At 40.5% G+C, this 11,314-nt stretch overlaps 1 protein-coding gene across 1 annotated transcript; it reads right to left on the bottom strand.

Annotated features, from left to right (window-relative positions):
- Window positions 1–247: 247 nt before the first annotated feature.
- Window positions 248–11,004, bottom strand: LOC146705450 (uncharacterized). The gene is made up of 7 exons (XM_085463106.1): window positions 10,784–11,004; window positions 8,708–8,852; window positions 8,537–8,632; window positions 2,597–2,741; window positions 2,232–2,377; window positions 1,743–1,882; window positions 248–1,398 (listed from the first exon to the last, which is right to left on the bottom strand). The coding sequence occupies exons 1-7, from the start codon at window positions 10,881–10,883 to the stop codon at window positions 1,250–1,252; spliced, it is 921 nt and encodes a 306-aa protein (XP_085319232.1). The 5' UTR covers window positions 10,884–11,004; the 3' UTR covers window positions 248–1,249.
- Between the last annotated feature and the right edge of the window lie 310 nt (window positions 11,005–11,314).

Consider the following 11,314-nt stretch of genomic DNA (forward strand, 5'->3'; position numbering starts at 1 on the left):
CTTAACCTCCGCCCACTAAATCAGGGCCTCATTGGGATCACAGCGCAGCCAATCAGAAACAGACTGTACTCACAGACCCGAGTGTATGAATCAAATGTGGATGTGTTAATAGTGAAAAACATTCTAAGCACCAAGGAAAACGCATGTGGATCAAGCTGAGTGGATCAGACAGGAGCAGCCGAACACAAAGAACATAAAGCCCTGCTGAGCCTGATTCTACATGCACTGAAAGAGTCAGGAGACAAGAGAGGCTGCATTCATTTATTTATTTCAACGTTCAAGGTCAACAAAACTGTAAGTGCTTCAGGAAGAGTTAGTCAAGTTCCACTGTCAAACGTCATCATACTGTACAGTGAGGTTTAGTGCCACAGCATTGATATACATGTACAAAAGCAAATACAAGTGCAATAACAAACAGTCTTAGAATATAAAACATGAATCTAATGCAATGAAGTTTTTCCCCACACACATTTAGTATGGCCGGGTGTTTTGGCATTCTGGTATGACTACAATCTTATTTATTTATTTTAAATTTAAAAAAAAAAAAAAAAGGTTCATGATACCCAGCTAACATCAACTATCTGCAGTCCAAGAAGCTGGAGTTGGAGTTTCTCGTCCTGATTTCAGGACCAGAATCTGTCAGGACAAACAGATGTATGACATTTCAGGAAAAAAAAAAAGCACCAAAATGTGCGCTGCTTTTCGGTCTGGTTACTACCGTTTATGTCAGAACCGGTGCAATACCATACCCATCCCTATTTAGCAGTGATCGAACTTTCAAAATAAGAGCACAGAGATCATGAAGTCATGGAGTGTGAACTTGTCTCAGATGGATAAAAAACTAAAACAAAAGAGAAATCAAAAATGAGCTGCCAAATATACTGTGGGAACCACTAATAAACCTGCAAACTAAAGTGTGTGAGTGGGGAACACTGAAATACATGAATAAAGTACATTAAGATAAAATTAAGCAGTGTATTAAATAGTTGTAGTAGTTTTTAAAAGAATTTAAAGTATTTTAAAGACGGTATTTCTATTTTCTATTTTCTTCAGTACAGCTGAAGAACAGATAGAAAAGATTTGTGGGTTTCCTGCCTTCCCGTGCAGACTCTTTCTTCCACTGAAGAAATACATTTGTTCCCCATGCTGACAGATAAACTCTGTTTAACATTTAGATCTACCTTCAAACATGACTGTGGAGGTGGTGTGAACATGTAACTCAGTGGGTCTGGGGAGGCACGAGTTTCGTTTAAGAAAGGACTCTGAACGTCCTGCCGTCGAGGGGTGACACCATTAGCCGTGCTGAGCCCGGGGAGTGGAGGGGGCGCCACTTGTTCCTCCAGAGCACCGTGAAGAATCTGGACACGAAAAGGATGCACGCCACGACCAACAGCACAACTGCAGAGAGAAAACAAGCAGGGCAGCTAGTGGTTAGGTCGGCCAAGGCTGGACATTAAATTAACTGAACTCCTCTCTGCCTCTGTTCACTGAATAAACTGATGATTCTTGTGACACAAGTTTATTATATTTGTGTTTCAGGGGTGACAAAAACAGATTCACTATTTTATAAAGTTTACACATTTCTAGTAGTTCATAAGCAGCATTTCAGTGGAGAAAGCAGCTTTTCCATGCATGAAACACCCGTATAATATTCAAATGGAACAGAAACCCCAAACCAAACCAAACAAAAAATACTAGCTCATTAATAATCATTATTGATAAATAAGTATTGCTGAACTCACCCATAAAGATGGCGTTTGGAGTGGGATCAGCTGGGTTGAAGTGCTTGTAGACGTTTCCGACCAGAGCCACGATCACCACCGGGTAGATTGTGAGGATGTTGCGCACCCAGCGGTCCAGCACCCAGTTCTCCAGAATGAACCTGCCATCATCAAACAGTGTTTCTGTTTACTGTTGAAACAAACTGTTTGGAGATTCTCTCACAGACTTTTATTCAGTTATGCGTGTCGTTCTTACACCATCAGTGTTTTGGGGTTTTTAGAGTCACAAAAGATGGAGGGAGATCACATAATTTAAGTGGCTTCTTAAGGGTGAATTTTAGGGCAAAGCAAACCTTTGCTTTCGTTTATATAAAAAAAAAAAAATCAGATTTAACTGGTGAATCTATATTTGACTTTCTTCTGTCTCCCTGATCATAGAAATTATCTTCAAGGTAATTTCTTGTTAGCTCCCACATCCCTGTGCCTGAACCTCATCCAATCAGAGCTTACCATGCCACCACCTCTGCAAACAGGATGCACAGTGACGCAGTTGCTGCCGTGCTCTTATCCACACCCCACAGGTGGAGAACTACAGAGAAATTGATCAGAGAGGCGATAGAAGTCCATGTAGCATAGACAGCCAAACCATTTTGGACCTGAAAAAAAGAAAATGAGACAAACAGTTTCTTACTATTGCCTTTTGGGGACAGAGCTGACACTCATCTAACAAGTATTTGCCCCCTTCCTAATTTCTTTTTTTTAAAAACATATTTGCCATGGGTATTTTAATATAAACATTTGTCTGATGATCTGAAACACTAAAGTGTGACGAATATGCAAAAATCAAAGAAATTTTCACACTGACTGTGTCCTACCAGTACTCTGAGAAAGGTCAGGTCTTTGCGATGGTATGTCTGTAACCAGAGTCCATAATAATCTGTGGCAAAGCAACAGAAGAACAGAGCGCTGTAGCCGGAAACCGCTATCAGGATTAAAACGACCAAAGATGCCAGCATCATCCTGGAAGACAGAGAAACAGAAAGAAACAATGAATGCAATAAATAGGGGGCAGAAACAGCTCTGTAGGTAGAGCGGTGACCCCATGATCAGAAGGTTGGGAGTTCAAGTCCACTGAACGGCTACCCTGAGCAAGGTGCTGTCCCTACACACTGCTCCCCAGGCACTGGATTGGTGGCTGCCCACTGCTTAACTGAGTGAATGTGATTAATAAAGTACAGATTATTAAGTTACAAGGTCAGACATCAGAGAGACAGAGCTGACAAAGGGGCAACAATTCCTTTTGTTATTAACTGAATGGTGTGTCCGCATTGTAGTAACTGAACATAATTTACCACAGTGACTTTCAGGCAAACTGAGCTTTCAGTACATAATTGCATGTTCATTATTTGCATATTCATATTATTTATACTACATTTTGGTCATTCTTATTTCATGCACTACTCATTATTCACAAACTAACATAAATGCTTCCATTCACAAAGATCTCAAAGGATATTTATTTGCCTTTCTGCAGATATGCATAGTCATAGGGCTGCTCGATTATGGCAAAAATGATAATCACGATTATTTTCACTGAAATTGAGATCTCGATTATTTGACGATATTTATTTAACCCTTTAAGACCTACTATAGAACCAAATCCGCCAGAGCTCATATTATTTTTTTACATGTTGTAGTGCCATTTGTGGGAGCATTTCAATTTGCTATGCAACTGTTATAGCCCATATTTTAATAATATGTATGCATTAAGTCCATAGTAAATACATTAATTGCAAAAAAGTGCAATAAACTACAAAAAAATTGAAAATCGTTTTTTTTTTTTTTTTTTTTTTTACATATTTGTAAAATATCTACTTGGAGAAATTTAAGAGGTTTATCCCTCAAAACTTTAAATACAAAAAAGTTGCAAAAAATAGTTTACAACAACAGGAAATTTATTTTGAGTGTCTTCATAGTTTTATTTTGGAGATACACCAGTTTTTATATACTGCAGGAAAAACGAAAAAACAATCCTATGATGCAAATTTGCAAAGAAAACAGCAGGTGCATCAAAATAAACTATTTCCAGCAGTGCAATTCGAGTTCTAAGCATCCCAGAAACTATTCAGAAAAGTCAAACATGACCAGTATAGGTTTTTAAGGCCTACGAGTAAAAAAACTACAATTTCCGCGAAAATGACGTCACTTCCAGTTTCGAGCAGGAAATGGCGGACATGCGACAGTTCGCGCTGACATCTGTTTCAATGTAGGAAGTGTTACTAACAGCTGATCGGATCGGCAAAGCGTGTTTCTGGAATATTATGTTTTTGTTGCTGCAAGAGCTTTTTATGCAATTTTTGCAAAGCTTTATGTGGAAGGAAACCGTGACCGAGGACAAGCTGATGGCATCAGATGTAAGTACAACTCCTCCGGTTTCATATGCAAAACAAATTATTGCGCTAGCTTACACGGTTCCGGTTCTACAGGGATTTAAAAATAGTTGCACAAAACGGAGCGTGCTGCTCTGACCGGCTTTAAAGGGTTAACAATGACTTTAAAAAAATAATATAAAATAGTGTGCAACACCACTGAAGTTGTTTTTTTTTAAACTCTTTTCAACCAACGGCAGTCACTCTCCAAATAACTTCTGCTTAGCTTTCCGAGCTTCCCTCGGGTCCTCTTAATCAGCGGTCTCCAACCTTTTTTGCGCCACGGACCGGTTTATGCCCGACAATATTTTCACGGACCGGCCTTTAAGGTGTCGCGGATAAATGAGGGAGGGGCTAATAATCGGCTCCGTCATTTTTAATGATCGTTGAAAGCCCAGATCGTAATCGTGATTAAAATTCGATTAATTGAGCAGCCCTACATAGTCACCTTGATATTTACAGTGGGGCAAAAAAGTATTTAGTCAGCCACCGATTGTGCAAGTTCCCCCACTTAAAATGATGACAGAGGTCAGTAATTTGCACCAGAGGTACACTTCAACTGTGAGAGACAGAATGTGCAAAAAAAAATCCATGAATTCACATGGTAGGATTTGTAAAGAATTTATTCGTAAATTAGGGTGGAAAATAAGTATTTGGTCACCTCAAACAAGGACAATCTCTGGCTCTCACAGACCTGTAACGTCCTCTGTAAGAAGCTTTTCTGTCCCCCACTCGTTACCTGTATGAATGGCACCTGTTTGAACTCATCATCTGATCATGAGAACGGTGAGCAAAGATCCCAGAACCACACGGGGGGACCTGGTGAATGACCTGCAGAGAGCTGGGACCAAAGTAACAAAGGTCACCATCAGTAACACACTACAACGGCAGGGAATCAAATCCCGCAGTGCCAGACGTGTTCCGCTGCTGAAGCCAGTGCATGCCCAGGCCCGTCTGAAGTTTGCCAGAGAGCACATGGATGATACAGCAGAGGATTGGGAGAATGTCATGTGGTCAGATGAAACCAAAGTAGAACTTTTTGGTATAAACTCAACTCGTTGTGTTTGGAGGAAGAAGAATACTGAGTTGCATCCCAAGAACACCATACCTACTGTGAAGCATGGGGGTGGAAACATCATGCTATGGGGCTGTTTTTCTGCCAAGGGGACAGGACGACTGATCCGTGTTAAGGACAGAATGAATGGGGCCATGTATCGTGAGATTGTGAGCCAAAACCTCCTTCCATCAGTGAGAACTTTGAAGATGAAACGAGGCTGGGTCTTCCAACATGACAATGATCCAAAACACACCGCCCGGGCAACAAAGGAGTGGCTCCGTAAGAAGCATTTGAAAGTCCTGGAGTGGCCTAGCCAGTCTCCAGACCTCAACCCCATAGAAAATCTGTGGCGGGAGTTGAAAGTCCGTGTTGCTCGGCGACAGCCCCAAAACATCACTGCTCTCGAGAAGATCTGCATGGAGGAATGGGCCAAAATAGCAGCTACTGTGTGTGCAAACCTGGTAAAGACCTATAGTAAACGTTTGACCTCTGTTATTGTAACATAACCTTTGTTGGCAAAGTATTGAGTTGTATTTTTGTTATTGACCAAATACTTATTTTCCACCCTGATTTACGAATAAATTCTTTACAAATCCTACCATGTGGATTCATGGATTTTTTTTTTCACATTCTGTCTCTCACAGTTGAAGTGTACCTCTGGTGCAAATTACTGACCTCTGTCATCATTTTAGGTGGGGGAACTTGCACAATCGGTGGCTGACTAAATACTTTTTTGCCCCACTGTAGCATACTTTGGCACAGCTATCAGTATGATTCTTTGCACATCCATAATAAATCTTTATCACTAAGTATGGTGATTTATTGAAACGTGCATGCATACAGTCTGTACATTTCTAATGAGCCTTAAAGGCAATGCCTGTTATGGCCATTGGCCATCTTTAATCTTCATGTTTAAGGACACTTAAATCTTTTTGGATGTTTCTGCCTTTTGTTCTGTTCTCTGTCCAAATGATTCCACACTGCTTCAGTAATGTTGACATCCAGGCTCTAGGCAGGCCAATCTGTGTGTTTTTCCTGTTCAGGTATGTTTTTAATCTACTGGGAGTGTGTTTCAGATTCTTTCCATGATGAAAAATCAAGTCGTTGCCAATGACATGATTTTTTTGGATGGTATTACTTGATGGATCAAAATCTGCACATTGTGAACACATTTCTACGTTCACAATTCCATCAATTTGGAAAAGATTCCCAGCAACACCGGCTTAAATGGAGCCCCAAACCATAATAGAGATTACAGGTGGCTGTACACACTCATTGTTATACCTCTCTCCTGTCCTCCTCCATACATATTGATAATGAGCTGAACCAAAAACTTGGATACAAGTTTGGATTTGGATTCACCACTCCATCAGACCAGTTCAGTCTAGTTCTTGTGAAATCTGGCATATGTCATCCTTCTCTTCCTTTCATAAGAATGGCTTCTTGGCAGCCACTTTTCCACTGAGACCATTTCTGATGAGGCTTCAGCAAACAGTGGATGAGTCAACTGAAGGGGTAGATGCATGTGTACTGTGCAAAAGGCTTTTGTCAGTACTGTATGTTTACTGCAAGTACCGCTGTGCCACATGAGAACTACGAAACGTGAGAACTATTTATTATGTTTTCTTTTCCATGGTGGCTGGAACGGCACATCATTTCATGCTGCACTGCACTGACTATTGTTTTTTTAGTATTCACAGTATAGGATGATCATCCTAAATTGTCCTGTCTGAATTTTTGTTTGGTTGCCAAGTGTTACAAAGTCCGATACAGAGGAACCACTGTTTTGGAGCCATCATCAAAGATATAACTTCAGTTCTGGCTCAAACGAGTTCCAGTTATTTGCATGACTCAGTCTGGATGAACAGCTCGTCCTACAAGTGCTCGTGCTCTGCTAGTAACACATGTGGAATTTATTCCAGTCTTCACAGACACACCTGGTCTGGAACCATCATTTGTTTTTCCAAGAGCACAACGAGCCAAAACACACCTGCGAGGTCTAACCCACCAGCAGGGTGATGAGAGTGTATCAGATGAACTTGAGTGCAGAGAGACGCACAAGTGAGAAAAAACAAGTGTTCAGCATATGTGAGAACTACTTCAGGAATGTTGAAAAAGCTCCAGTTTACGACCTCATGAAGCTCGTGGAACAATTTAAACCATGTGCTGCTCTTGCTAAACCTTTTTCTCTTTAACTAAACTTTAACTCCAGGGTCCATTCCTTCTTATTATGTCTCTGATACGACCACATGTATAATTTAACAGTCTTGAAGTTTTCAATTTTGTACTGTGCTGCAGAAAAATAGTAAAAACAAATTAAACTCCTAGTAAGCAGAACCCAGCCAGGGTGGAGCCAAAAGCCACAAATGGATAACTGCTGAGGTACATTAGGAAAGACATGCAGTGCTAAATCAAATATGTAGAATAAGATATTCATACTGGATGGGCTGGAGCTCTTGTAAACAGCAGATAATGTATCAGCTGATATTAGCCATCCAACAATAAATCAGTAATGGCATATATGAGCATCTTAAAAGTAAAGGCGAGACAAGAGCCCCAAAAGTTCAACTACATTATGAGTGTTATGAGTTTGTTCACCACACTCTGCAACTTCCCTGTTAGGAATGCCACAAACACAACAGCTAGCTGCTCCAAGCAGACTCAGGCAGTGTGGAAATGAGTAATCTATGAGTGCAGCGACAACACAAGATCACACCTGTATTGTCATCATATTAAGGTAAGGACTCATTGGGTTTTTAAAAATCACAAAATATTGATATTTGCCTAACAAAAAAATCCTAGATCAATCGGGTTATAGCAGATATACGGTGTGTGCAAGAGACAAATTGAAAGAGAAGCAAAGACAAGAGCACAGGAGACTCTGAGCGGTAACCTGCTGCACATCCTTTCCAGCTCAATCTCTGACTAGGGTGATTAAGAATAGAGATGGAAATGTACTAATGAGTGCAGTGAATGTTGTGAGAAGATGGAAAAGTACTCTGAGGAGTGCATAAATGAAGAAAATAAGAGAGAGAGAAGAGAACAGATGGAAAGTTAGTGATTCATGAATGCATATTTAGTAGGGAGGAAGTGAAGGCAGCTATGTAGAGGGTGAAGAGTGAATAGGCAGTCAGGCACTTTGGAGACAAATATAGAGAGACAAGGACATTTATAGAAGAAGGATTATAGATATGTTGGATAAAGGATATTGAATATGGATCTAGGGACTCTGGCGACAGGGTGAGATAAGAGGTCGATGTGGTGACCCGTAAAGGGAGCAGCCAAAAGAAGCATAAGAACAGGTAGTAGTAAATAAAATGAAGACATACTCTGCGTCCCACAGCAGGAGCCATATAATGTTCAGCACCATGTTGGAGAGCCAGCAAATATGGAAGCCGTAGGGCAGCAGACACTGAGCCCAGGATCTATTAACAGAGAGAGAAATATCAGTTTCATCCTGTGTGTTTAGATTTAGTCCAGGTGTTTTGATGCTAGCTTACCCTCTGCATGTGTATGAAGTGATATAAATCACCATCAGGGTGAGCCAGGTATAGATAACACCCCAGATGGAGAAGGTCCAGCCAGCTGGAGTGATGCCTGTCTCATAGCGGGCTGATACATTTCCTGTAGAAGTATGAAAGGGACCTGGAAAACAGACAGAGAGAATAAACAAATGTGCACTGGTGGAGTTTGCATTCCAGTTGGTTTGTTTACAGGGGCAACAAAGCAGCAAACACAAAGATGGAAGAAAACTGATGTGATGTGACTAGATGTTACAGGGGGAAATGCAGAAAAACAGAACTACTTCAGCTGGATTAAAGAGAAATGTCTCAGATCAGCAGGGTTACTGCTTACTGACTGATGAACGTCTTCTACCCATCTTTACATCTGAGAAACCCAGTCATGTTACAGACTTGTTTCCAATCAAATGCTTAGTTGCAAAATGTTCCTCCAGTATTTTTTGGTACCACTTACTTTTCCAAACTTTTATTTACCTGTTCCAACTTTTTGGGACTGTTTGTTAAATTAGCAACATCTTAAATGCGAAGTAAACTAAAGAAAGTCCTCATTTTGTTTGTAGATGTTCCCTTTGAGCCTTTATAACTACTCAAACATAAAGACCTTTATTAAGTAGTAAAATCACTGATAAACAATAAGCTACAACAGAAAAAAACTGACCCTTACTTTGTCATTTTGAAAGCATTACAGAATTCTGAGAACGGCTCTCCTACTCTTTAAAAAGCACCTCACAGGAAAAGATCTTAGGTTAACAGGGAGACAATGTTCAGGTTTATACAACTTCCCAAGTCTTAGTCTTAACTTAAAGCAGATGCAGAGCTGCTGCCACAGTGAGGCTCGAGAGCAGAACAAGGAGTACAAGAGGCCTGCTGCAGTCCAAGATGGAGGAGATTCACTTCAGGAGCAGCTGATTATTATGTTCAGTTATGCGTCAGTCACAAAAAGGCTTGGCAAACACATATGCATTCAATTCATATAACAAAGCGTGTGTTCCTCCTTTTGATGCGTGCGCACATAACAACCTCCTGCCATAAAAAAATCTAAATCTATCCTAAACACTGTGACTTCTGGGTGCTCCACTTTCCTCCCACGGTCCAAAGACGTGACTGTAAGAGGCAAGGCTGTGGGTGTCAGCATGAATGTGGACGATCGTTTCTCTGTGACGGACTGGTGACCTATGCAGGATCACCTCTCGTAGGTATAAACATCAATGCGTCCTAATTATAAGGACTTCTTTTCGTTTCCATTAATGTAATGCACTTCTATTTTAGAAGGCAGGCTTAAATTTAACGTGTGCGTTTTAGACTACCTCTTTGTCTCAAGCTCACCATTTCTCTGCTGCAGAGTAGCTCTTACACTTTTTACATGAATCACAGTGCCTGCTGCTCCTAAAAGATCTCTAAAATAATGACTTAATATCTATCATTACATAAAACAAATTGATCACAGTAAAAACTGTGATTAAAATAGAAAAAAAGTGGATACACTGTTACTATTTGCCAGCTCACTGAGGAAGGAAATGAGTCTTATCCATGTGGGAGGCCAGCGGAGCATTTTCTCGGCCACACCCTGAATATATATATAAAAATAAATAAATCACTGTTGGATCTTTCCCGTCCAGCAGAACCAGTGGGCGGAGGGATACCACAGTCACTATTCCTACACTTTACTTAGACTATTTATTAGGATAAAAATAATATAAACTTCGTACTAATAACTGGTTAATTTGAGCCCCCTCTCATAACTATAACAAACTGTGGGAAGTTTGTGAGCTGTTATTGTTACTCCTGCCAGTTAGCAGTACCAGCTATGTAAATACGCAGTCCTGGAAATGACGGCTCACTGGTTGGTGTAACATGCTTTGGTGACATAACAGCTGCAGTAAACAGTTAACAAAACTTCTGAAAATACAGCTTTTGTGAAGGAAGAAAACTAAAACCAGAAATAAAACACCGAGAATGTATCACCGTGTGCAGTTTTAACAGTCTTGCAGTTATGTTTTTAATCTTTTTCGAGCTCTGTGAAACTCACTTCTTGAACAGCGATATTTCACCTACCTTTGCCCGCTCCGGCCAAAGCGTTAAAGACTAAAACGGCAACAAAAACCACCGCACACAGGATTATGACGAGAATCCGCAGAATATTGACGTCCTTCATTTTGTCTTTCTCGCTGCTTCGTGCCTCGGTGTGTCCTCTTCAACTGTCAGGGAGCAGCGGACGGAGCTAAACGGACCCGAACGTGACGCCTTCACGTGCTCCACGTAAACGCCCACAGAGGGGAAAAGGAGAAGAAGAAATGCAAATGTGTTGTGCTCACGTTTCAACACAGGTAAACCTTGAGTTATATATTCATGTAAATGTTATCGATAAGTTAAACTAAAGTAACTGCATCGTAGTATAATATATAATTACATATATAAGAACTTGCAGTGTAATGGCGTCCTCTTCAGGCAGACCGTGAACATAATACAGCTTATTTAATGCAGTCTGTTGAGCATGTTTCACAACTTAATTGAAGTTTAAAAGTTGTTCAACAACATTTTTAGATACATAGTGTGACACATAGTGTCCGTTGAACTGGTTGAAAA

This window comes from Copadichromis virginalis, linkage group LG7 (assembly GCF_057382275.1).
Source record: "Copadichromis virginalis isolate Kocher_CV1m ecotype Utaka linkage group LG7, C_Virginalis_male_GT1.1, whole genome shotgun sequence".
Lineage (NCBI taxonomy): Eukaryota > Metazoa > Chordata > Actinopteri > Cichliformes > Cichlidae > Copadichromis > Copadichromis virginalis.

What these genes read in the sequence shown, in the direction of transcription:
- LOC146705450 (XM_085463106.1), bottom strand. Translation starts at nt 10,883, where the DNA reads ATGAAGGACGTCAATATTCTGCGGATTCTCGTCATAATCCTGTGTGCG. An exon ending in TTTGGCCGGAGCGGGCAAAG is followed by an intron (nt 8,853 to 10,783) that starts GTAGGTGAAATA and finishes TCTGTTTTCCAG; the next exon opens with GTCCCTTTCATACTTCTACA. An exon ending in TGACCTTTCTCAGAGTACTG is followed by an intron (nt 2,378 to 2,596) that starts GTAGGACACAGT and finishes TCTTTTTTTCAG; the next exon opens with GTCCAAAATGGTTTGGCTGT.